This window comes from Muntiacus reevesi, chromosome 15 (assembly GCF_963930625.1).
Source record: "Muntiacus reevesi chromosome 15, mMunRee1.1, whole genome shotgun sequence".
Lineage (NCBI taxonomy): Eukaryota > Metazoa > Chordata > Mammalia > Artiodactyla > Cervidae > Muntiacus > Muntiacus reevesi.
In genome coordinates, this window is record NC_089263.1 from 21,618,355 (window position 1) to 21,645,420 (window position 27,066).

Here is a 27,066-nt window from a genome sequence, read left to right on the forward strand (position 1 = left end):
GGCTGGAAGCGCACGGAAAGCATCAACACTTCTAGTCCGACCTAACTACTCTCGCAGAGCCCCGGGCGAGCCAGCAGCATCTTTGAAAAAACTGCGGAAAATACAGAGTCGGAGATCCCGCGAGATTTCACAGGCCTGCCTTGGCCTCAGCGCGCCGGAAGCGGAAGTCGAGAGGCGGTCGAATTCTGGCCGAAGTGGCTCTGTTACCTGGGAGAGGTGGAGGCGTGTATACAGGGGTCCTGTGCCAGCGCCCTGGACCGGAGGTAGGTTTCCCTGCGCATCCGGAGCCCTGAGCTGGATAGACACAGTCCTGGGCGGAGGAGTCGTTCGTTCGGGCTGCAGGGGACAGGGAGTCGGGCCGGCAGGCCGAACTGAGTGGCCGGCGAGGTGTCCTTGGGCTCTGCAGTTTTGGGACCAGACTTTTTGGCGAAACCAGAAGCCGCTTCCCCCTCACGGCCTCTAATTTCCTTCGCACCTGGCGCCGAGGTGCTTTAGAAGAAGCCCAACAGACAAAGCTGCGAGAGAGAACTGAGAAACGCAGCGGTTCTCAGTCGGTGTCTTCGTCGGTTAATTCTCTGGGTTCATCTCTCAGGGCATGACAACCCATTCTGGGGAGTCCTTTCCGAGGTTAGTGACTCACAGGGAAAGTTCCCTGTGGTTTTATTTAGGGCCTAGAAACTAGCCGTCTCGAGTACACATCTGTACTTTGTTTGTTGTTGTGGTGGTGGTTTTTTAACAGAAAAGAACACACTTTGTCAAGTTTTATTCACGCTCGAATTGATTTTGAAGGCCCAGAGGACACGTCTTGTAGCATCTTCTAGCTCTTCGGTAGTACTTTCAGCTCCAATTTCCTCTTTCAGATTAGCGTCGGAAGTCTTTTAATCCCACCACTTAATTAACAAGACCCTTACGGTTCCCGTCCCCGCGGCACACACCTTTTGAGGATTTCTTTCAAGGGATTCAAGTTTTTTGTTTTTCTTCCCACAGATCTACACAATCTAAACATTAAACAGAACAGCCGCTTCAAACCCCTGAGGTGAGTAAAGCATGGATCAATGAAAATCCTATTTAAGTTTCATCCTCACCAATAATGATAAAGGTGATAAACATTTGCTTATTTATGGGAGGGGGATCCTGGGAGAACATAAAAATACAGTAGCACATTTGCCTTGCCTTATGATTTTTATCACCCCTCTGGTTAGTTTTGGGTCATCTTTCTGGTGATTCCTGTGATTACTATAGAAATTGAGGCACTGTTTTAATTTGCTGAATCTATTATAAACTATACCTTGGATTTGAGAATTTTGACAGCTGTTTGCCAATCTCAGACACATTGGTATTTAATAAGACATACTCTAATGTCTAGAAGTTAAAACATCTAGATACTGTTTCTTTAATCCAAATAATTTTGTTTAATTTTGTTGGGACAACAGTAGTATTATAAATATTCGCATGAGTTTTGAGGGATTTGGAGGAAAGACAAACTAATGAAAAAGCTATCTTCTAATATTACATCTCTTTGACAAAAGCTTTTTATTATAAACTGATACAGGAAGAAAAATAATTCTAGGATGTCAGATAAGAGAGATTTGCTTTTAAAGTTTTAACATGATGTCACATATGCCCCACATAATAAAACAAGTCTTGAGGCAAAGAACAGAATAGGGCTTAGGTTAGGAAAGGTAGGGGATGGGACTGCATCAAGGAAGGACTGGGCATTGGGTGAAGTGAAAGGGAAAGTCACTCAGTCCTGTCCGACTCTTTGCAACCCCATGGACAATACAGTCCATGGAATTCTCCAGGCTAGAATATTGGAGTGGGTAGCCTTTCCCTTCTCAAGGGATCTTCCTGACCCAGGAATCAAACTGGGGTATCCTGCATTGCAGGTGGACTCTTTACCAAATGAGCTATCAGGGAAGCCCCAGGGCATGGGGGGCTACCTCCAAAATACTTCCAGGGCTGGCTTCCAGGTCTTGGGTGAAGATAAAAACAAGTGAACTCTTTCTTCTCTGGTTCCTCAAGGATTAGGCGTTCTGCAGCCTAAGTCAAATCTTTTCTCAAAGGAAGGGGGCTCTCTGAAAATTTCGGTAAATACTGCTTCAAATGTGAATCCATAATTGCCCTGGAAAACTCAGCTGAAAAAAAATGTTCGTTTTCGTAGCCATTAGATAATATTTATAGTACTTCTTTTCATGTGTCAGAACACCTAGTATAAGAATGTATTAGAGAAAAAAAGAAAGAATATATTAGATACCATTCTATAGTAATTACCCTCGACTTTAATAGCTGTGTGTTTAAAAGCTTTTTAAATTTGTCTTTCCATTTGCATGTCTTTACTGTATTTTCAGTCTTTTTCTTTCTTTGTTGGCTCTTTCATTTTTCTATCACCAACCCTCAGGTGTTTTAGTCAGGGGAAAAAAAGAGATAATCTTCCAGTAACCCCTTAGCTGCTGCCCTTTGTGTTTTCTCCTGTCTCCAGCCAGGCCTCTTGAAAACTTAGTATAGACTAATCGGTGTAGATTTCTATTTCCTTACCTTCAAATTACTTCTTAATTAATTGTAGTCTTGCTTTAATCCCTGCTACTCTTAATCAGCTCCTAATGGCTAAATCGAATTAATTTTCTCTTCTTGGTTCTTTCCAGTTACTATTAAACACTGATGACCTTTCACTATTTAATTTAATCTCTTGCCTTCTATGATAATCTCTTTTGGTTCTCCTCTTATCCCTTCCTTATCTTCTTTATATGCTGATGTTCTCTAGGATTCTGTTTTTTGATAGTCTTTTTCCATAGCCTTCCTGAGGAGTCTCATTCTTTCTCACAGCATTATCCACCAGCAAAATTGATGTCTCCCATCGCATTCATTGTCCACCCAGTTCTCCGTCCCAGATAGTTAAACTGTGAACTGACTCTTCATGTGGATATACATACCATAACTAACTTATCTCAGTGTGGATCTTCACCCACCTTCATTCTCTAGTTCCTGTGATACCATTACCTGACCAATTATTTGGCCAGAAACCTAGGCGTTATCCTTTATCCCCTCCTCTCTTCACAAGTCTATTCAGTGACTGATTCCTCTTAGAGTTCTTTTAAAACTATTTTCACAGTCCCGCCTCAGATTAAATCCTCAGCATGTCACCTATGTCACTGCAGTAATCTGCCCTTAAACTCACTAATCTGTTCTCTACCATATTATTAATAGAAAAGTGATCCTTCTAAATGGTAAATTTGCTCTTGAGACTCCCCTGCTTAAACCACCCCATTGCCTCAGAAAAAGCAGAGTTGTTTACATTAAATACAAGGTATTTGACTATTTGACTCTTGCCAACTTTCACAGCTTCATTTCTTGACATTTGCTGCTCCTCCCTTTATATTTATACCACATCTGTCTATTCTACTAGACTGAGAGCTCTTTGTGGGCAAGGTTCATGATACATTGTTCATCTTTGTATCCCAGGCTCCTAGTTAGCACAGTGCCTCTGTTACAGTAATGAAGAAATACTGAGTTGAATCTAGCCTGTCTTAGTTTTAAAGGTACACAAGGACTTTATGCATACTCTGCCTAAAAGTGTTTACTTCCTAGTTTCTCACCATCTGGTAAAGATGGTGTTACTTAAAAAAAAATTCTAATAGAAACATATTAAAAACCTGTACAGAATCTCAGAATGACTGACACTTCTGAAGCTGTTCCAAATTTTGAAGAGATGTTTGCCAGTAGATTCACAGAAGATGACAAAGAATACCAAGAATACCTAAAACGCCCTCCTGAGTCTCCTCCAATCGTTGAGGAATGGAATAGCAGAGCTGGTGGCAGCCTGAGAAATAGAGGCAATCGGTATGTATTACTTCAGAAGAGTAAATGCAGATGACTGATCTGGGAGAGGACAGCTCGAATTATCTAGCCCACAAGGCCCGTGAGGGTAGGCATCAGTGTTACTGAGTGCCTAGTAACTGCTTAAGTGCCTGATAAATATTTGTTTTAATATTTTGTCAGCACCATATTTTTTTCCCCCTTGCTGTGCAGTTGTGTGTATATGTGTATTTTAATGGTTTTTTTAAAAAAATATTCTTTCTCTGGACTAATTTTTCTTTGCAAATATGCTTTAAAAACCTAGGGTCTTCTATAAAACATTTAAATTCCATAAAGAAGGTATTGTTTTGGTTTCCATTTAGAAAGAAGTTTAGACATAACTTCCATTTAATACCTCAAAATAGATAAGAGGAATATTACCATAATGCTTTTGAACAATTGAATGGGTTTAGTTTGCTTCACAACCATTCTATTGTTTTGAGTTTGGTGCTATTTTTTACCTCTTCTCTGCAAAGTATATCCAGTATAATACCAGATCTGGATTTTAGGAAAGTTTTGAATACCTGGTGCAGTAACACTCTGTAAAGAAAACTGGTTTTTACTCTTTTGTTACTGAGTATTAGATTTGAGAAATGAAATGCACCAGGATAGATTTCTCGTGGTTTTTTTTTTAAGGGAAGTGTAAAAAATCTTTCTGTTTTGTTGTTGTAGGTTGCAAGATAACAGACAGTTTAGAGGTAGGGATAGCAGACGGGGGTGGCCAAGTGACAATCGATCGAATCAATGGCATGGACGATCCTGGGGTAACAATTACCCACAGCACAGACAAGAACCTTACTACCCTCATCAATATGGACACTATGGTTACAACCAACGGCCTCCCTATGGCTACTACTGATAGAAGTGTCAGCAACTTTTAGTAAAATTATTTACTTTGTTAACATGACAAAAGTTTACGTTGTATCTTTTGTTGGTCATAGTTTTACATCTGATTATAGAAAATGGATTATTAATTTTTTGGAACTTAGAACTTTTTAAAAATTAGATCTTACTGGAGAGGCATGATGATTGCTGGAAATAAATACTCCCCTAAAAAGATTGTGGGTTATATTGTTTGACTTCTACCTCAGATTCGTCTTTGTTTCATGACTTAATAGTGCTTTGAATGTTGTATATAATTTTCCTTTTTAGACCTTCAGGAGTTGTCTTTGTTTTACACAGAAATAAAAATTTTATATAGAAAATGCTTGCTTTTAATTTGTGATAGAAGGATGTATACCTTCATACACACACTCGTATGTGCACATTCCTAAAATTTTACACAGGGAGTAAAATCAGCTCCTAAATGCACCACTATGCCTACTTATGATGTATTGTACACAGTAGTAACTGAAAGGTAAAACAATTGTAGTACATTTCATTTGGCTTTTGTCGTTACGTGAATGTGGAACTTTGTAATTACTCTATAGGTATGAGTCATCTTCACAATCATTTTAGTCTCTTTTTAGAGGGATGTCACAAATAAAGCTGTAAAATCAGGAAGGAATCAGTCTCAGTTTCACTGTCTTTATTTAATCTAGTGGTGGGTGGGATTAAGGCACACAGTCATTTTACACAAACTCTAAGGCTTTTGCTAACATAAACATTACATGTTATGGAAGAGTTTAACTCTGTAATATTCCCTTTCTTCTCAGTTACATGTAAATAATGCTGTCTTTTGACTCTGTTTACTTTTATGGTGTTTAATGTAGGTTGAGTTTACAATGTTATTTCACCTCCAGATGTGCATTTTTGCTGTCTCCTCTTCTGTAAATCCAGTGATGCTGAAACTTCCTTTCAGAATGAGCACCATATTTCCCATCATTTTAATGGCCATTATAATGGTTTTATTCAACTAAAATACTTGTAAGTTTTCTCCCTCAAATTTTGGTACTTAGTCCATTCATTAATATGGTGAGATGAGCTTTATTTCTCTGTCCTCATATCTCTTGAAAAAAGTTCATTTGGTTTAAGAGTAATATTAAGAGCACAAGTTTCATGATAGGTCAAAGATATTAAAAGGCAACTTCCTGAATCTGCCTTCTGCTGCCTTCTCTTAGCACTCTGCTCTAGGCTCTAGAAGTTGACATCTCCAGATACTGCTTCTCCACTCACCTGTAAATAAAATGTTAACAATAAAATAAGGGTTTTCCCCCTCCCCCTCTTAATTACATCAATAGGAAACAAGCCAGTGCTGGTATACTAAGATTTGTCCTTATACCACAGAGTACTTAGCTTAAGAATGGCTTGCCTATATCCCAAGATCCTTTCTGAAAGCAGGTGTGAAAGTGTTAGCCACTCAGTTGTGTCCAACTCTTTGTGACCCCATGGGTCACAATCCAACCAGTCGCCTCCGTCCATGGAATTCTCCAGGCAAGAATCCTGGAGTGGGTGGCTATTTCCTTCTCCAGGGAATCTTCCTGACCCAGGGATCAAACCTAGGTCTCCCACATTGCAGGCCGATTCTTTACCATCTAAGCCACCAGGGAACCCCCAAAGCAGATGTGTTATTAAAAATACCTGTCAACTGATAAAGCACAGCCACTGACCTGTTAGCCCACACCTCTGCAGCAGGGTCCTGGAGGTTGTCTGCTGTGCCAGCTATTGACACTAGTTAGATCTCTGGATCTAAGGAACCGGGGAGGATGCCTCAGAAAGCTCGGAAGAAAAGTGTTGTCCAACAGTACTTAAATATTTTCACACTGATACAGTAGGGCATATATAGCCTGAATATCAACTCGGAAATATGATGAGTCCTCCTTTTAACATGGGTTATTTCTGCATTCAGCATGGGTAATTTATGTGGTGGTGTTTTTGTTTTGTTTTTTTTAATAGCAGTTACATCAGACTGTGTACTTAAAATCAGGAAGAAATAAAAGACATGGTTTCTGCTTCATGTGGGAGAGACAGAAAAGAACATCAAAGCAACTTACGGATCACTGAAAAGAGGAGAAGAAAAAATTAAGTGTCAAGTGAAATTCACCTCAAATAGGTAGTCTCTTATAATAGCATATAGATTAAACATAAGGAATCTTGGCTCCAAGTTTGTCTTACAAGGTATCTGACCTTGAGAAAAGTAAGCACTTAAACCTTGAGCTTATTTGTTCACCTGCAAAAATGGGGATAACAAGGTGACACCCTTGTCACTCTCCCAGGGTCATCATAAAAACAAGTGACCAGACATATAAGAGCTTGAGAATGGAAATGAAAGCCTGTGACCATTAAAACCTCAGTTGTATATAATTGGTGCTGCATAAATATTTTGTTTAATCAGTGAGAGTGAAGGATATGATAAACTGTAAAGCATAGTGTTAACATAAACAATGTGGTAGTGGTTTAGTCACTAAGTTGTGTCCAACTCTTGTAACCCCATGACTGCAGCCCACCAGGCTTCTCTGTTCATGGGATTCTCCAGGCAAGAATACTGGAGTATGTTGCCATTTCCTTCTCCAGGGGTTCTTTCCCACCCAGGAATTGAACCTTTGTCTCCTGGGTTCAATACTAAACTAGGAGGGAATCCTAAATATTGTAGGCAGATTGAGAACTAAAGATGTGTGATTGTTTTCTTAGGTGTATTATTACACAGATTAGCAAAAGAACAAAACATTGTATCCTTCAGAAAAATAACAAATGCTTCAAATAGGAAGACAGGAATTCCCTGGCAGTTCAGTGGTTAGGACTAGGTAAATGGCCTGGGTGCAGTCCCTGGTTGGGGAACTGAGATCCCATGGTGTGGCCAAAAAGAAGAAAGTTTATATCAAAGTTGAAACAAAATTATTGGCATTTGCTGTTTGGAAATTGACACTGACTTTACAGTGTTGATTGTGGAACATATCAAGTTAATATCCTTTTGAGATCAGCTTACTAGAGATTTAAGACAGAAAAAAAAAAATTTTTTTTTCCTTGAGTGCTAGAAGGATTTGCCCTGGAGGAGGAAATGGCAACCCATTCCAGTATTCTTGCCTAGGAAATCCCATGGACAGAGAAGCCTGGCAGGCTACAGTCCATGGGATCGCAAAGAGTCAGGCACGACTGAGCAACAAAGCATAGCACAGAGTATAATAACCTTGGGTTACTGCTCTAAGAATAGTTTTTGGTTCTTGAAACCATATAGGAAAAAGCCAGTAAGATTCCCAGCATAGTTTTGGTTTCCAAAGCTGCATTCCTTATAACATGATGCTCAACAGACAAGGATGTAATGTCCCCTTTATATTTCATTCTCCTAAAGGAAATATAAAACTTTATGACAGTTAAGGGTAATGAAATGTCAGTTTTAAGTTTAGAATCACAAAAAGAAGGAAATGATCTTTTACCCTGAAGATTACTGATATCACTAACTTTGAAATCTATTGAAAGCACTACACTTTGTTTCTAAATAGTTTTTAACACCTTAAAAATTTCCCTAGACTTTGTATTCCATTTGATTCAGTCAACCCAAACACAGATTTCACTGTGTATGGAAATCTATGCTCTGGACCCTTTGACTTCTTTTAATTAGTCACTACCGTTTGTAGTGAAAGGGAATTTTTGTTCTGGTTAGGAAATAAATGCTCCCAGTTTGAGGTGGCTTGTTAGAGAACTTCAGTTATCTGGAAATGCTGTGTGTGAATGCACTGACTCTGGTAATGTTAGATAAATTGACGTATTTTATATGTGTGTGTGTGTGTGTGTGTGTGTGTGTGTGTGTGTGTGTAATGTTAGATAAATTGACGTATTTTATATGTGTGTGTGTGTGTGTGTGTGTGTGTGTGTGTATAAATTCACTGAAAAGTTTGTTTGGGCTTTTTCTTTCACTGTCCTGTGTTTTAACCAAAGAAGCTTATTTGCTATCAGTTCAGTCGCTCAGTCGTGTCTGATTCTTTGTAACCCCATGGACTGCTGCACGCCAGGCTTCCCTGTCTATCACCAACTCCTGGAGCTGGCTCAAACTCATGTCCATCAAGTTGGTGATGCCATCCAACCATCTCATCCTCTGTTGTCCCCTTCTCCTCCTGCCTTTAATCTTACCCAGCATCAGGGTCTTTTCTAAGGAGTCAGTTCTTTGCATCAGGTGGCCAAAGTATTGGGGCTTCAGCATCAGTCCTTCCAATGAATATGCAGGACTGATTTCCTTTAGGATTGACTGGTTTGATCTCCTTGTAGTCCAAGGGACTAACAAGAGTCTTCTCCAGCACAATAGTTTAAAAGCATCAATTCTTCAGCACTCAGCTTTCTTTATGGTCCAACTCTCACATCTATACATGACTACTGGAAAAACCAGAGCTTTGACAAGACGGACCTTTGTCTGCAAAGTAATGTCTCTGCTTTTTAATATGCTCTCTAGGTTTGTCATAGCTTTTCTCTCAGGAAGCAAGCATCTTTTATTTATTTATTTTTTCATTTGTTTTTATTAGTTGGAGGCTAATTACTTTACAGTATTGTAGTGGTCTTTGTCATACATTGACATGAATCAGCCATGGGTTTACATGTATTCCCCATCCCGATCCCCCCTCCCACCTCCCTCTCTACCCGCTCCCTCTGGGTCTTCCCAGTGCACCAGGCCCAAGCACTTGTCTCATGCACCCAACCTGGGCTTGTGATCTGTTTCACTCTAGATAGTATATATGTTTCGATGCTGTTCTCTCGAAACATCCCACCCTCGCCTTCTCCCAGAGTCCAAAAGTCTGTACATCTGTGTCTCTTTTTCTGTTTTGCATATAGGGTTATTATTACCATCTTTCTAAATTCCATATATATGTGTTAGTATACTGTAAAGGTCTTTATCTTTCTGGCTTACTTCACTCTGTATAATGGGCTCCAGTTTCATCCATCTCATTAGAACTGATTCAAACGAATTCTTTTTAATGGCTGAGTAATATTCCATGGTGTATATGTACCACAGCTTCCTTATCCATTCATCTGCTGATGGACATCTATGTTGCTTCCATGTCCTGGCTATTATAAACAGTGCTGCGATGAACATTGGGGTGCATGTGTCTCTTTCAGATCTGGTTTCCTTGGTGTGTATGCCCAGAAGTGGTATTGCTGGGTCATATGGCAGTTCTATTTCCAGTTTTTTAAGAAATCTCCACACTGTTCTCCATAGTGGCTGTACTAGTTTGCATTTCCACCAACAGTGTAAGAGGGTTCCCTTTTCTCCACACCCTCTCCAGCATTTATTGCTTGTAGACTTTTGGATAGCAGCCATCCTGACTGAAATGTAAGGTACCTCATTGTGGTTTTGATTTGCATTTCTCTGATAATGAGTGACGTTGAGCATCTTTTCATGTGTTTGTTAGCCATCTGTATGTCTTCTTTGGAGAAATGTCTGTTTAGTTCTTTGGCCCATTTTTTGATTGGGTCATTTATTTTTCTGGAATTGAGCTGCAGGAGTTGCTTGTGTATTTTTGAGATTAATCCTTTGTGTGTTGCTTCGTTTGCTATTATTTTCTCCCAATCTGAGGGCTGTCTTTTCACCTTGCTTATATTTTCCTTTGTTGTGCAAAAGCTTTTAAGTTTCATTAGGTCCCATTTGTTTATTTTTGCTTTTATTTCCGATATTCTGGGAGGTGGGTCATAGAGGATCCTGCTGTGATTTGTGTCGGACAGTGTTTTGCCTGTGTTCTCCTCTAGTTTTATAGTCTCTGGTCTTACATTTAGATCTTTAATTCATTTTGAGTTTATTTTTGTGTATGGTGTTAGAAAGTGTTCTAGTTTCATTCTTTTACAAGTGGTTGACCAGTTTTCCCAGCACCACTTGTTAAAGAGGTTGTCTTTTTTCCATTGTATATCCTTGCCTCCTTTGTCGAAGATAAGGTGTCCATAGGTTCGTGGATTTATCTCTGGGCTTTCTATTCTGTTCCATTGATCTATATTTCTCTCTTTGTGCCAGTACCATACTGTCTTGATGACTGTGGCTTTGTAGTATAGTCTGAAGTCAGGCAGGTTGATTCCTCCAGTTCCATTCTTTTTCTCAAGATTACTTTGGCTATTCGAGGTTTTTTGTATTTCTATACAAATTGTAAAATTATTTGTTCTAGTTCTGTGAAAAATACCATTGGTATCTTGATAGGGATTGCATTGAATCTATAGATTGCTTTGGGTAGTATAGCCATTTTGACAATATTGATTCTTCCAATCCATGAACATGGTATGTTTCTCCATCTGTTTGTGTCCTCTTTGATTTCTTTCATCAGTGTTTTATAGTTTTCTATGTATAGGTCTTTTGTTTCTTTAGGTAGATATATTCCTAAGTATTTTATTCTTTTCGTTGCAATGGTGAATGGAATTGTTTCCTTAATTTCTCTTTCTGTTTTCTCATTGTTAGTGTATAGGGATGCAAGGGATTTCTGTGTGTTGATTTTATATCCTGCAACTTTACTATATTCATTGATTAACTCTAATAATTTTCTGGTAGAGTCTTTAGGGTTTTCTATGTAGAGGATCATGTCATCTGCAAACAGCGAGAGTTTCACTTCTTCTTTTCCTATCTGGATTCCTTTTACTTCTTTTTCTGCTCTGCTTGCTGTGGCCAAAACTTCCAAAACTATGTTGAATAGTAGTGGTGAGAGTGGGCACCCTTGTCTTGTTCCTGATTTTAGGGGAAATGCTTTCAATTTTTCACCGTTGAGGATAATGCTTCAGGAAGCAAGCATCTTTTAATTTCATGACTGCAGTCACCATCTGCAGTCATGATTTTGGAGCCCAAGAAAATATATGTCAAATACATATTATATTTGATAAATAATATATATAAATGGAAACTTTGAAATACATTAGGCTTTGGTTAATTTTGTGTGAAAAATCTAATTATACAGGTCACTCAGAGAATATTTCCTCTGTTTAGATTTATAAACTTAGATATGCTTTTAAAACTTTCCAGTTTTGAACTTAGAATGAGTTAAGACCAACAGCAATAAATATTCTTGACATCTGTAGAAATTAATGATACTAATTTTTAGATTAGTACTTAAGAATTAAGACCTATTCAGTTTGACATGCTGTAATAGCTAAATATATTTTCCTGGGTTTTGCTACATCAAATTATTTGGGGGCCTGTTCTTGCCTGGAGAATCCCAGGGATGGGGGAGCCTGGTGGGCTGCCGTCTATGAGGTCACACAGAGTCGGACACGACTAAAGTGACTTTGCAGCAGCAGCAGCAACTAGATTCAAGTGGTAGACTATACCATTCAGCTGTAAGGTAGCCTTCTAGTCTGACTGACCTTTACTGGGACCAGTTCTTTGGGAAAATAGGGATGGCAGCAGAGATCCCATGAGCTGTTGAGATGGCAGGGGAGGGCCATGCTGGCTGCATGGGTCTCAGTCAGTTGGACTGCTGTTGAGAATATACCAGGGTTGAAGAGGAAGTGACCTCAGCAGCTGGTAACACTGCTGAGGCCTGCATGTGCCAGAGACACATGCTTATCTGAGTAGTTCGTTATCAGTGCTGTCAGACTGGAAAATGGGATGAGCTGTGGATAACACCCCTCAGATTTTAAATTTATGGGATGGCATGGAAGGAGGTTAATGAGGACAAGTTCTTCCTCATCAAAATTGCTAATAAGTCATTTGACCACCCCCTTGAAGGATTAAGTGAAAGCATTTGTGCCAAGTTAACATCAATGGGTGGGGCACAGACTCAGTGCCAGTCAGCATCAGGTTTGTGCCTCCAGAAGTAAGAATGGGTACCTCTGGGCCAACGTGAGTACAAAAAGTGCTGCTCACAGATCTCTGGTGTCTCTGTGCACTCATGGGCTAATTCAGTTGTTTTCACTCCTGGCCCCAGGGGGGCATGGAGAGCCCCAAGTATTAATTACAGTTAGGTTTTCTCCAGGTTTCAGTGACTTCTCCTGAGATGCCTGCAGGGGACAATGTGATGATGATCTCATGGTTTATTTATACTGCCAGTGCTTTTAACTCACTAAAGGATCTCCAGCCTCTTTGTCTGAAAGAGGTAAACAAAACTGCTCTAACTGCTAAAGTTCAGAGCTTTTTTCATGTTTGTGTGTTTCTCATTTTAAAGTTTCCTTCACTAATATGTTTTGTGTGTATACAAAATAATACTGTAAAAAGTAAAAGTAGACAAATGAATAATCCACAACTAACCAGTGATTCTGCCCTGTTGTGAATGCTTCTCTTTCACCAGGCCCACACAAATTTATATAAATTTGGTATATGTGTTTTTCCTTTATTAAACTGAAATTACATATATGTATTAACCCACACATGTGTGTATTATTCTTTGTTCATACAACAGATTATAACAGCCATCACTCCAGGTAAGTAGCCATAGATTAAAAATTAATGACTTAATTTTAATAATATGACATGGTATGGTATGGATATACCATTGTTTATATGCTCATTCTCCTATAGGTAGACACTTCAGTTTCCTTTTTTGCCTCTAACAATGCCATGTTGCCTTTGTCTGCATATCCTCTTGATGCTTTTGTGTGTTCTGTTGGGGTGGTCTCAAAAGGAGAACTGTTGGGTTAAAAAACCTGTATTATTTCATTTTAATAAATGCCACATTTTCTAAAGAACTGCAGAAATTTACATTCCCATCAACATGTGAGTTTGCAGGTATGTTTTTTCTCTTCCTCCCTGTGACTTCAACTTTTTATCTAGATGGCCACAGGCTTTCATACCTTCAGAGAACTTTACTGGGTTGTGTTTCATTGCTGATCACTTGTCAGTATTTCACCTGGGACACCTTCGTTCTGTAAAATTATATTATTTCGCCAATATTTTGATTACATCCTCAAATCTTTGTTCCATTTCTTTGGTTCTCTTCTCCTGCTATGTGTTGGTTTTCCTGTGTCTGACTTCTGGATCTGTCATTTTCCTTTCTTTGCTCACTTTTATCTTGCCCTCTTAACTCCATGTCATATTTTCAGCCTCTTCTCTGTTGTGTTGTTTTCAATAGGACCTTTCTGTGATGCTTTTTAATTTGATTAGCCACATTTCAGGTGCTCAGGACCTACATGTGACCAGCAGCAACTGTCCTGGCATCACAGTTCTAGAATTGGACTAAAGGCTTGGGGTTCTGTGGACTTGACTTGCTCCCTTATTCTCCACGGTGCTCCAATCTCTCAGGTAGAGAGATTAGAGATCTTAGAGATCTCCAATCTCTAAGGCTCTGAAGAGACTTCCCAGAGGGACAGAAGGTACTCACTAGAGGATCCCACTACACAGTCTATTTGGCAGGTATGTTCTTCACTCCAGTTAATAAACTGGCATTCTTTTAATTCCATGTCAGTTGTCCAGCCCAATTCTGTTTTCAAAGACAGTGACTAGATGGGATATCTGAAAGCTGCAAAGTTAAGGGAGGCACTTGGGACCTTGCTGGCTCCACCAAAGTGCTGACCCACACTCTCGAGTACTCAGCTGGCCCTGGTTAATGCCACACTCTGGTCTGTGCTAAACCCAGAATGTGAGGAGACTAGGTCTAAGGAATGTCTCTGAGGAGACCAGACAAGAAGGACCAGATATTCTGATATTGGTAGTCAGGCACAACAGAAAGGGATTCCTAAGAGTACTCATTTCAGAAGGAATTGAGAGTCCATTCCCTTTAAACTGTGTGTGGGTTTCTGCTGTTGCGTTATGGCGCCACCTCTTGGAATGTAAACTGAAAATCTAGCCTTATAAACTTTGTCTCTAGTCACAGGCATTAAGAAAGTCTGAAGTGGGGGCCCATGATGGGTTCTAATATTTTTATTCTACCTTATGGTTAAGGGACTACCTAACTGAATGTCCAGAATCTGTAAGAGGGGGATACTGGCACCTGAAGCCCAGAAAAGTACTGCCTCCTAAAGTGAGTCAGTTCAGTTGCTCAGTCGTGTCCAACTCTGCGACCCCATGAACCGCAGCAAGCCAGGCCTCCCTGTCCATCTCTAACTCCTGGAGTTTACCCAAACTCTTGTCCATTGAGTTGGTGATGCCATCTAACCATCTCATTCTGTCGTCCCCTTCTCCTCCTGCCTTCAATCTTTCCCAACATCAGGGTTTTTTCAAATGAGTCAGCTCTTCGCATCTGCTAAAATACTGGAGTTTCAGCTTTAACATCAGTCCTTCCAGTGAACACCCAGGACCGATTTCCCTTAGGATGGACTGGCTGGATCTCCTTGCAGTTCAAGGGACTCTCAAGAGTCTTTTCCAACACCACAGTTCAAAAGCATCAATTCTTCTGTGCTCAGCCCTCTTTATAGTCCAACTCTCACATCCATACATGACCACTGGAAAAACCATAGCCTTGACTAGATAGACCTTTGTTGACAAAGTAATGTCTCTGCTTTTTAATATGCTGTCTAGGTTGGTCATAACTTTCCTTCGAAGGAGTAAGCATCTTTTAATTTCATGGCTGTAGTCACATCTGCAGTGATTTTGGAGCCCCCCAAAAATGTTAGCCACTGTTTCCCCATCTATGCCATGAAGTGATGGGACCGGATGCCATAATCTTTGTTTTCTGAATGTTGAACTTTAAGCCAACTTTTTCACTCTCCTCTTTCACTTTCATCAAGGCTCTTTAGTGAGTCTTTAGCTGTTTGGAATTTTAAGCACTCTAAAGGTGCCACCTACATGCTCTGGTTCTCTCCATCCCCCAGCTGGCAAACTAGTGAGGAGGAACTCATGGCAATCAGGAGTTCAAGCTCCCTGTTTCTGCCCCTATTTTGGTCAGTGTAGTGTAGACAAAGGGCCTAACAGTGTCTGGCAAGCAGCAGGCACCCAAGTTATTAATTTACTATTCTTAATTAAATCATTCTTGTGAGAGTAATTATCATGTATTAAAATGGGGATGATAGATTACAGATGCATTGCTAGACCACCATGATATTATTCACCAGAGTTGGATAAGTATCTTTCAGACCTTGTTCATGGGCTGCCTGAAAGGCTGGACCCTCAGGACAACAGACAGGAGAAGAAACACAGCAGTCACTTAAATTTAATGGGGGGAAGGCAGAGCTAGAATCATGTTATCTGATACATGTTATAGGGGTTGGGGGTTTTGTATCCTTGTCTTAGGTCACTGGACCTGTCTTAATGTTCTTGGAGGAAAAACAAGGCCCAGCTGAAGAAAGCTGCATTAACTACACTTTCACATCAGGTCGAGGTGCCCAGGCCTTAGCTGTGATTGTTATTAATGGGGAACAGCCCTGTGCAGGTCAGGAGAGCACAGACTGCTAAAGGCAACCTTGTTTGCTGAGGAAGAAAGGGAAATCATGTCCCCAGACACAGCTCCTGAACCAGTTCCTACCTCTGGCAACCGCTTTTGATGACTGGATGTTCTTTTTTCAAAAGATACTGTGCGTTTCTCAAAAAAACAGTGACCAGACAGAAACGTTCCTATGTTAAAATATGGCTATTTAAATAGATGATCATGGTGGATGTTACTCCTATCCAGACTCCTATTTCTGTAACTTTTCCTAATTTGTATTCAAGTACCTCCCCCTCTCTGCTCTCTCCTCTGTTTCTATTTAGGCTGAGCCCATCTCCAGCTCTAGCATGGACCTTGATTACTGTAAAACAGTGAGAGTAACTCTCCTCAGTAGTCACTGGTTTAGGCACCTTGTGTTACAACCTGGCATTCCCTGACAATATGGGCTGGTTTAGAAACTTCATGTGACCTGATTTGGGCTGAGATACAAGGAGAAGCTGATGGAGAGCTTTTGGAAAAGAAATACCAAAGCTCTTGTGAGAGGCCCTTTTTCCTACTGGAGGGGGTGATAGGTGGATGAGAAGCCCGAAATTCCTGCCTTTTTGCCTCCAAGAAGGAAGTGGGCCTGAGGGTACAGCTGGCGCTGCTGAAGTGAGTCAGGAAGGAAAGTAGGTGGGTCCTTTATGACATCACTGAGCTGCTGCTGAGTCAAACCAACCCCTAAGTAAACCCTGCCTGAGACTTTTCAGGTATGTGAGCTAATAAATCCCTCCATTGCTTAAGCCAGATGAGTTAGGTTTCTGTTACTTATCAGGGAAAGCATCCTAACAGGGATTCATGTAAAGACCACAGGTAAAAAAATGCCTGTAGTGCACACACCAGAATAGTGTTGAAAAACAACAGAAAGGATTCTGAAGCCAAGACCACGTAAAGCAGAGCACATTTGGGAGCAGATGGCATAAGAGAAGGCAGCTGAGTGCAACCCGTGTTCTGCCCTTTACGCTGATTTTGGATGAGCCACCTCACTGATTGTCTTTGGTTCCTCTCAACAAAATAAGTTGTACTGGATGAGTGGCTCCCAGTTCTTTTACCATCCATTTTTATTATTGGTCCTTTTAGTGGATTTTGTATTTTTAAAGACTTTTGTCTATCAGATTTTTCTCATGTACTTAGACAAAGCAGAAAACTGCAAATCAACTCTTCCATCAGCAAAGGCAGTAATTAGATTACCTTAAATAATTACTATAATTTGAATTGGACATTTAAAAATAAGATATTTACTATTAGTTTTTGAAGACTCAATATAGATATGACTTCTGACAGGACAGGTTTTCACAAGTATTGAAAATAGTTTCCAGATCTTCTGTCTTCTTTTGAAGATCTTAGGAGATTACCATCCAAGGAGGAAAATTAACATGAAATTACAAATCTTTTTTTTTTTTTTTTTGGCTTGATAGTGTTCTGCTCATGTGATCGGAGTTTCCTGACCAGGGATTGAGCCTGGGCCATGGTAGTGGAAGTGCTAAGTCCTAACCACTGGACTGCCAGGGAACTCTCTAAACTGCAAGTCTTGACTGTTCTTACTTTTTAACAAAATGCTCAACAGAAGTTTAAAAAGACAAAAAAATGTTGCGTTTACATAAAAGTGAAAGTCGCTCAATCGTGTTTGACTCTTTGTGACCCCATGGACTACACAATCCATGGAATTCTCTAGGCCAGAATACTGGAGTGGGTAGCTGTTCCCTTCTCCAGTGGATTTTCCTGACCCAGGAATCGAACCAGGGTCTCCTGCATTGTAGGTGGATTCTTTACCAGCTGAGATACCAGGGAAGCCATTTACATAAGCATTTTAAAATATAAAGTGACACTATGAAGTAGTGTGACAGGTTTCCTCTGTCACTTTTAAACTGGATTAGAAGGCAGTCCCCAGAATTCCAGTAATTGCTGTGGAAATATTACCATTTTAATTTACAACCAGGATAAACTGCATTCAGCTAGAAGCCAAAGGATCTAAGTTCTAGTTGCCATCTTGCACCAAGTGATCCTGAATACTCTCAACTTCTGAGATCAGAGGGCTCATCACAAAATGAAAGGGGCTGAATCAGGTCATCCTAAATATCCTTTCCAGCTCTGTACTCTGTAATTCTGTGAAAACAGAGCAACATGTCCTGAGCTGTTTGGGATCAGGGATTTGAGAACCTAAGTTCCATGTCCAGTACTTTTAATCTTCATACTTCTTTTTTGAGTCCTGTTCTTATTAAATATATTTACACATTCTGTGTATTTTAACAGTCTCTCCATCATTAGCAATAAAAAAAGTTTCTCAAGGACGTACTTTTCGTTTCTTACTTTTATTTCTTTTCAACTTGCTTTTTCAATTTCTCCAAGATCTCTTCCGGAGGTGTGGAGGCCAAAAGCTTCACCACTTTTTCACGAGATTTACCACCCTGGACCAAAAGGAAAAACTGGTGTCAGGACAACACACTAAACTTTCTACTACTATTAGTGACAGCAGACTTCAGTTGCTGAGGATACCCCACTGTGTCCTTGTGGGGCTGTCACAGGTGGGCTAGTATTCCTGGTTGCTAGGTACCGCTTTCTCCTAGCCATTTCTGGTCTATCCAGACAGTTTCCGGTTCAGTACTGTTTTTCTTTTCTTTTTTTTTTTTTTAACAATTCCCCAGAGGTTTTACCTTCATACGTCAATTTCTTCAGTAACAAAAATTAGGCATTTTCAAATTGAGTATAGAATCTGGATGTACAATATTCTGTTTTCAAGTAATGGTTTTGTTTATTTTTTAAATTACCAAAACAAATATTGCAATTTAATATAAACTGATTAAAAATAATTCTAAATATAGAACTGCTATTCTCTATACTGTTACACATTTCTGAAAAATACCAAACAAAAAGTGACCACATACCCAACTGCTATGATCCCACAACCAATTAAGACAACTATGAGAAGGATTTGTTTAGAAACCTCCTTTAAAGAAAGTAAATTCTGAGCAGGTATTCATCTAGAGAGGCAGAAGCGGCACAGGCAGAAGCGCGGGGAGGGCGTTTAGGCCGATGTCAGAGCACGCACCCGGCAGAAACTCAGAGATAACCTGCTATGCAGGAGATGCAGAGGGGCATGGACCTGATCCTATGGATGCTTAGGGGCAGCCTCCTAATCAATGACCCAGTGCCCACAGGATCCTGGATGGGAGCTACAGAATATAGCACTGGAAAACAAACAGAGTTGTAAGAAACATAACCTTGGGTGGGTCTTACTCCTGCAGATTCTATTTGAGTAACTCTGGGGTAATGCCCAGGAACCTGCGTTTTAGAAATCATTCCCAGGTGATTTTGATCACCACCTCTAGTGCAGAAGTATTAATGACTTCGTATGAGCCATCTCTTTAATGAGCGTCTCCCAGTGAGCGAGGACATGTTGGACCAGATGTGCTTGATTGACTCACTAATGGAGATTACAAACAACAGGAACCATTTTAGATGTTTCTACTAAGGTGACCAGTTGAGGGAAGAGACAAGCATTTAACCTGACAGAGCAGATGCAGGCATGAACCCAGAAGGACTAAGGCATTTAGGAGGAAGGGGACTAGGAAAAATTATAGATTTTTGGTGATTAAATGTATACGAGAGTTAAAAACAACTGGTTTTTCAATTATTTTGAAAAGAAAAAAATTGGTGTTTTAAAAGTAATGACTGATGTAGTATTCAAAGATGTTGAGAGAGAGAAAGAGGCCTACCTTATCCAAAACCACATCACTCTTCCTGAGTTCTAAGACTTTGGAAAGATAGCGACACAGCTCTGCATTAGCCTCTCCCTCCGTCGGAGGCGCTGCGATGGCTACACTCACAGCCTCGGTTGTCACGTCTGGAATGAGAACAGATTCTCATAGAGTTCCTTTTCTTCATGAAGTGGGGATATTTTGTAAAAGCTTATGCATTTGTCTGGCATATAGTAGGTATTCAGTAATAACTGCTGAATGAACAATGACAAAGCTCATCACAGTTAAGGGAACATAAACATGCCACTTCCATTATAGAAACCCAGAGAAGAAAATTGGTTTTCACCTGCTGACCAAGGTGGGCCCACAGAGCCCTGGGCAATAGTCTGGAATTAGGAGCTGGAAACTGCGCCTGGTCTGATAGGAAGAGCCCCTGGCAGGGAGACAGGGGAGCTGGGCTTTAGCCCAGCAGTCACTGAGGAGTGAGTGAAGGAGGTAGCTCACAGACTGTACAGGGCTGTTCAGAGTTTCCTCATCAAGGAAGTGGCAGCACTGCGTTAGGTTCATCTCAGTGAAATGCCTCTCTGATGTTTTTAACATGTATTTATTTAGTTAACAGCTACATAGCACTTACACCAAGTTTAAGGGCACACAAACACATTTTAAAGGCTTTACAAATAATAACTTGCTTATTCCTATAGTTTATCACCCCCATTTTACAAATGAGGAAACTGGAACCAAGAAGTAATGTGTTCAGGGTCACATGGCTATAAAGTGATGTTGTGATTCAAAAATAAATTTGAATTCATGCTTTGAAATCAATCCAGGGACAATGAACACTGCTTTCTGAAGTGGTTCAGGCTTCCTCATCAATACAGCCTTCATAAACAGCAACCTGCGTGCAGTCCTCCACTGTCATTTCTGAGAGGAGTACATATTCAAAGCAGTTTGCAAATAAGCTTGAGCTGGTCCTGCATCTGGGGTTACCTGGGCATTTCCACACCCATACATCTCGCCTGTGTAAACACCGTCACAGGATCCACAGGAATAAGATAGTAGAACAACCCTTCTCCTATCCTGTCAGATTCTATAATTCAGTTTTTCACATTTTAGTATCTTTGAAATCCAGGTGTATCTTATAATAGATGGGAAAGAAAACATTTAGTTGATGTGGATTTTGTCTATCTTACTGGTACAAAAAGTATCTGTGTACCTTACAGTTGATGGCCAATTATATCTGATGAAACATGGCATTCCAACAGTAAGGAGACAGTGTCCACAGTGACTACTTAGAAAATGCCGGCCAAGGAAGGTACAGCCAACACACAGCTACACAAACATGGCCATAAGCACAAACCAGGCCCAGCACCCCAATTCTGAGGTCTTGTTTTCAAAATATTTTAAAAACTGGAATATAGAGCTTTAGTGGATGACAAAGACCATCAATAAAACTCAGATTAGTGCTTCTCAAACTGTTTTCCCCACTCAGAATCCCCCACCTCCACCAATTTCCCCTGAAATTCCAACACTTAAAGCAAATGTCAACAGTTCTTCAGGAGTCCTCTCTGCTGACCTCCCCCATGCCCACCAGAGATCCTGTAGGCAACTTTTGGGGTCCAAGGAATAGCTTAAAAGCTTCTAACAGGCCAACTATCTCATCTGACAGATGAAAGAACTGGGCCCAGAAATATTTCATATAGGTTTGATTGAAACAAGCTCACACATGTGTTGATCATCAGGTTCTCTCCCTCCTTGGACCAATTATCATTAAAAAATCAACTGAAACACCTTCCTTTCTCTGGATAATGTTTGCACTTTCGGGAACAGGACAAACTAAGAATCATCTAGGTTACATACGTTTCTGTATAAGTTCTTTCTAAAATACCTTTTTAAAAATTGAGGTATGACTGACATAGAACAGGAGTACAACATAATGATTCAATATTTGTATTTTGAACTGATCACCACAATATAGGTTAATAAAATATTAAAAAGGACAGCATTCAGTGGTTTTTCATCTAACTTGGTATGCTTTAAATATGGTATACATATTCACTTTTAAGCACTAGATTACACCTTTACATTAGAATTCAGAATTTAAAAATGGAGGAGCCTCTAACTGCAGATGTGAAAAACATATTTGACCACACAGGATAAATTTTCAGCAAACTAAGGCAAAAAAAGGATGGAGCAGGGGACAACTGATTCGTACAAGATCCCTACCCCAGGGTCCAAGTATACCTGTCACAGCATTTTGTTTGGAACCAGGTTTGGCATGGATGGCTATGCTGACACCGCCTTTAGGATCAACTGTCACAGGACCTAATGGAGGAAGTGGTCTCTCTGGTTCCTTGCTCTGGCTTTTACCCTAAAACGACAAGAACAACCACACTACAGCTTCACAGCTTACAAAATACTTTCCCACGCATTTGATCCTTCCAGGATTCCTTTTCACCCTTAACCAAGGCAAATTAGGCTGATTAGTCATGTCCAGGGATTTCTGGTCATCTAGAATGGTCTTCCAACATCTTTCATGGCTCAAATAAATTCTTCCACAAAGCCTCCCCATCAACCCCACCGTGTTTTCTTCCTGCAGTGGTAAACCTTAGAGCCGGTTATTTTGCATTTCCCATTTCTCAGGGGCAGCGACTGTTCATTATTAATCTTTGTATTTCAATCAGCACAAGTTAAAAGTTTCTGAACAACCACGGCTGGAAGTGTATATGTGGGAGGGGAGGGGGGCCGGAGAAAAAAGGAACAATAGTGGTATTTAAAGGACTTATTGTTATTTAGCCGTTAAGTCGAGTCCGACTCTTTGCGACCCCATGGACTGTAGCCCGCCAGGCTCCTCTGTTCATAGGATTTCCCAGGCAAGAATACTGGAGTGGGTTGCCACTTCCTTCTCCAGAGGATCTTCCCGACCCAGGGATCGGATCTATGTCTCCTGCACAGGCAGGCGGACTCGTTGCCGCTGAGCCACCCGAGAAGCTGATTTAAAGAACTACTATACTAGGAACTACTATAAGCTGAATTAGGAACTTTCCACTCGACAAACATAAACTGCGCACCAGGGCGGTGTGGAGGCAAAGGATGCGTAAAGATGAACAAGGACATATGGCCCTTGCCCTCAAGGAGCCCGGACTGCGGACTGGTACGCTGTGCTAGGAGGCCGACCTCACACCCACGGGGCATCAACGTGCAGCGAAGGAGGAGGCAGTTCGGCCACGGGACGCCGGGGAAGCTCCCAGCAGGAAGCAAATTTAGAGCCGAGTCTTAGGAACCAACCGGACCCGGCCTTGCAGAGACGGTGGAAGGGAAATGGGAAGTGGTGCGTTCCCGACGGAGGGGTGCGAAGACAGCCGAGGAAGTGAAGGGCACTGAACGCTGGCGAGAGCCTCCCAAGTAAGTATAGGCCACACCGCGCTGCCGGAACACGAAGCGCGAGCCTGGGAGTGAGGGAGCGAGGCCGGAGGAGCGGCAGCCACCGCTCGGGGAGAGGCACGCGCGACGCCGGCCCGGGTGCTCGACCTCTGCGGTTGGCGGGCGGCGCAGCCGAGTGAGGCGGGGAGGAGGCCTGGGACTCGGAGACAACAAGCGGTTAGCGGAGCTCCTACCCACCCGCGGGTCCCGCTTCTCTCCCGCGCTCCTCAACCAGCATTCCTGCGGCCCACCCTCCCGCGGTCACGGGAATTGCCACTGGCCTTGTTCGTCGCACCAGCTTTCTTAGGCATGTCGGCGCCCAAAGGGAGCCGGGTGACAGCCCGAGAACCAGACCCAGCTTCGAGCAGCCTCAGGCCGTAGCCTAGACGCGGCATACCGGCCAAGGAGGCGGCACGGAGAGCGGCCTGGCGCCGGAAGAGCCCTCTGCGCCTGCGCACGCAGCAGGAGGGAGCGGCCCCGTGGGCCTGAGCCTCAGCTCGGGAAGGAGGGCGACGCCTTCCGGTTGGCGGGATCAAGACTCGTTCTTCCTGGAAAGAGCTGAAGAAATAAGGCATGAATGTTCAGTCGTTAACCCGGGTACCACTCTTCCAAGACCCCATGGGCTGTGGCCCGCCAGGCTCCTTAGTCCACGCAGTTTTCCTGGCAAGAATGGAGTGGGTCACCATTGCCTCTTCCCGGGGGATCTTCCCCACCCAGGAATCGAACCCACGGCTCTTGCGTCTGCTGTATTGGCAGGCAGATTATTTACCCGTGTACCTCCTGGGATGAAAGTGAAAGAGGAGAGTGAAAAAGTTGGCTTAAAGCTCAACATTCAGAAAACTACGATCATGGCATCTGATCCCATCAACTCATGGGAAATAGATAGGGAGACAGTGGAAACAGTGTCAGACTTTATTTTTTTGGACTCCAAAATCACTGCAGGTGGTGACTGCAGCCATGAAATTAAAAGACGCTTACTCCTTGGAAGAAAAGTTATGAGCAACCTAGACAGCATATTAAAAAGCAGAGACATTACTTTGCCAACAAAGGTCCGTCTGGTCAAGGCTATGGTTTTTCCAGTGGTCATGTATGGATGTGAGAGTTGGACTGTGAAGAAACCTGAGCGCCGAAAAATTAATGCTTTTGAACTGTGCTGTTGGAGAAGACTCTTGAGAGTCCTTTGAACTGCAAGAAGATCCAACCAGTCCATCCTAAAGGAGATCAGGCCTGGGTGTTCATTGGAAGGACTGATGCTGAAACTGAAACTCCAGTACTTTGGCCACCTCCCTCGAAGAACTGACTCATTGGAAAATAAGACCCTGATGCTGGGAGGGATTGGGGGCAGGAGGAGAAGGGGGCGACAGAGGATGAGATGGCTGGATGGCATCACTGACTCAATGGGCATGAGTTTGAGTACACTCTGGGAGTTTGTGATGGACAGGGAAGCCTGGCGTGCTGCGATTCATGGGGTCGCAGAGTCGGACACAACTGAGCGACTGAAGTGAACTGAACTGTACCTCCTGGGAAGCCACGAAGAGATACTGAGAATGGTTAAAATAATTAAAAAGAAAAAAAGTGGGGGTGGTCTATGATCCAAATGGCAGAAAACCCATTATAAATGTTTATACTGGTTCCTATTTCCTCTTTCATTTCTTTCAGGTTTAGTGAAGTTGAATTTAAAACCTCAATATTGTCTTAGCTTTTGCCAACGGAGAAGATGGAAAATGGATTTTTCAAGTGTACAAATTAGGCAAGAGTAATGAGCCGTGTAACTTTTGGGGCTGGGACACTATAGCACCATCCTTTCTTAGGAATGATGCATTGTCTAGTTCAAGGGACACTTTTCAGGTTTTGAATCTCGATGACTAGAGCAGGGAAGCAAAAAGGGGACGGTTTGGAGCAGATAGGACTTGGAAAGGAAAACATTTGTCTGAAACATACTGCATTTGAAGATCTGGCTCTTTAATATCCTATAAGGTGGTCTATTTCCAGGTAAAGTTTTTTTCTTGCAAATTGAAAGTACTACTTATGTGGGCCTAAAAGAAGGAACATTTGGTAACTCAAATAAATTGTCACAATTTGTTGGGTAGATACTGGAGAAATTACACTTTTAAAAACAATAGAAAATGCTCATATTTTGCAGTAACTACAGATTGGCCAAGTATCTTTCTGGGTCTTATTGTAAAGTTTGAAAATGGTGACATGTTATTTTGGGACCCAGTAAAATATTTTCCCAACTTAATGGCTTGGGAGATAGACCTGGTTTAAATTCAGCCTCCCACCACTTCCTGACCTTTTAAAACATGAATTTCCTTTAAAATGTTTTAAATGTTTTAAAACATTTTAAAACCTTTTAAAACATTTCTTGGCCTGTGAAATGGGTCTTATAATAGTACTTTTCTCATATGATGTTGTGAGAAGCAAATGAGAATGTGTGTCAAGTGCTCAGTGCAGAGCCTGGTGCACAGGAGTCACTCAGGCAGCTCTTTTAATAGGAAATGATGGTGCGACATTCCTTACCCTCTATCAGAGGAAATAACAAGAACAGTTCTCTTTCTCTCACCTGCTGAGAGCAAACAGGAGAGAAAAGCCTGAGACTGCAAAAAAAAACTGGTGAAGTGGCAGATGGCAGCACTTGTTTCCAGAGTAGATGTTTAAGTAAGGTGAGCTGCATTATGTGCATAAACAAAAAGAGCTTCCCAGGTGGCTCTAGTGGTAAAGAATCCGCCTGCCAATGCAGGAGAGGCAGGAAAAGTGGATTCGATCCTTGGGTCAGGAAGATCCCATGGACAGAGGAGCCTGGTGGGCTACAATCTATGGGGTCACAAAGAGTCGGACACGACTGAGCGACTAACACACTTAAAGAAATAAAAATAAAGCTACTATAAGATATTGCAGAACCACTCCAAGGAGTATTTGAGAAGAAAACATTTTGAAATGCATCTGCAATCAAGCATGCACTGGACTACACTTTACAATAGCCAAAAAATGGAAATAAACATATTGTTTATGGGGAGATAAATGGATGAAGAAAAAGAGACTTATGTACTCAATGGAACATGACTCTGCCAGAAGAAAATGACATAATGTGATTTTCAGGAATATTGATAAAACTAGGGATGATCAAACAACGTGAAGAAAAATCAGAAAAAGATATATATCTTTACACATCATTTATAGCTGGAATTGATAAACACACAGCAATTTATTCACTGAGAAACGTGAAGACTCAGAGACCTAGAAAACAATCTTCTGATTATTAAGGAGAAAGCAAGTGGAAAAGGGTAAAATAGAAGATTAGAGTAAGCAAATATAATCATTCCGTGTAAAAAAGGTAATCATCAAAGACCTAGATATAACTAAGGATTTCTGTGAACAGACTGTAATGAACTCCATGGAGAAAAATGCAAATATGAATACATATATATATGTAAAACTGAAAACACATTCTGTTCACCTGCCACCCACAACACATTGTATATCACTGTTACTACAATATAGAATAAAGATTAATTTAAAAAAGAAAGCTAGGGAAGAACACACAAGCTTTTAGATGTTTGTTCAGGTGCATTCCACATTAAATTACAGCCCTGAATGAAAACTCTCATAAAGCTTTCATTTCCAGGGTAACCTGGAAAAGCTGGGCATTAGAAAATCCAGCAGCCTTGTGACCATTCCCAGCAACAGCAACCTTAAAAGTTTTGCTTATGAGTACCGTGTTGTTCAGTCGCTAAGATGTGTTCAACTCTCTGCAACCCCATGAACTGTAGTACGCCAGGCATCTCTGTCCTTCACTCTCTCCCAGAGTTTGCTCAGATTCATGTCCACTGAGTCGGTGATGCTATCTATCTCTTCCACTGCCGCCCCCTTCTCCTTTTCCCTTCAGTTTTTCCCAGCATCAGGGTCTTTTCCATGAGTCAGCT

The 27,066-nt window shown here is 41.3% G+C and overlaps 2 protein-coding genes across 7 annotated transcripts; one reads left to right on the forward strand and one right to left on the reverse strand.

Moving 5' to 3' along the window:
• The first annotated feature begins 133 nt into the window (after positions 1-133).
• Positions 134-5,355, forward strand: RAMAC (RNA guanine-7 methyltransferase activating subunit). Its single transcript, XM_065906046.1, has 4 exons — positions 134-263; positions 988-1,036; positions 3,659-3,837; positions 4,525-5,355. Exons 3-4 carry the CDS (start codon positions 3,668-3,670, stop codon positions 4,709-4,711), a joined length of 357 nt encoding a protein of 118 aa, XP_065762118.1. The 5' UTR covers positions 134-263; positions 988-1,036; positions 3,659-3,667; the 3' UTR covers positions 4,712-5,355.
• Positions 5,356-5,383: 28 nt separating this feature from the next.
• C15H15orf40 (chromosome 15 C15orf40 homolog) lies at positions 5,384-23,592 on the reverse strand. Of its 6 annotated transcripts, none has more exons than XM_065906043.1 (5): positions 23,425-23,592; positions 21,965-22,091; positions 19,742-19,869; positions 18,336-18,433; positions 5,384-5,967 (listed from the first exon to the last, which is right to left on the reverse strand). In XM_065906043.1, exons 1-4 carry the CDS (start codon positions 23,536-23,538, stop codon positions 18,338-18,340), a joined length of 465 nt encoding a protein of 154 aa, XP_065762115.1. In that variant the 5' UTR covers positions 23,539-23,592; the 3' UTR covers positions 5,384-5,967; positions 18,336-18,337. The 6 variants fall into 6 exon arrangements, with proteins under 6 accessions (XP_065762115.1, XP_065762116.1, XP_065762113.1 ...); XM_065906041.1 differs by having other exon boundaries at positions 5,949-5,967; positions 18,322-18,433; XM_065906042.1 differs by lacking the exon at positions 5,384-5,967 and adding an exon at positions 8,657-13,315.
• Between the last annotated feature and the right edge of the window lie 3,474 nt (positions 23,593-27,066).

What these genes read in the sequence shown, in the direction of transcription:
- RAMAC (XM_065906046.1), top strand. Translation starts at nt 3,668, where the DNA reads ATGACTGACACTTCTGAAGCTGTTCCAAATTTTGAAGAGATGTTTGCC. An exon ending in CTGAGAAATAGAGGCAATCG is followed by an intron (nt 3,838 to 4,524) that starts GTATGTATTACT and finishes TTGTTGTTGTAG; the next exon opens with GTTGCAAGATAACAGACAGT.
- C15H15orf40 (XM_065906043.1), bottom strand. Translation starts at nt 23,538, where the DNA reads ATGCCGCGTCTAGGCTACGGCCTGAGGCTGCTCGAAGCTGGGTCTGGT. An exon ending in AAGCTGGTGCGACGAACAAG is followed by an intron (nt 22,092 to 23,424) that starts GCCAGTGGCAAT and finishes TTGTCGTTTTAG; the next exon opens with GGTAAAAGCCAGAGCAAGGA. An exon ending in CAAACAAAATGCTGTGACAG is followed by an intron (nt 19,870 to 21,964) that starts GTATACTTGGAC and finishes TTCTCATTCCAG; the next exon opens with ACGTGACAACCGAGGCTGTG.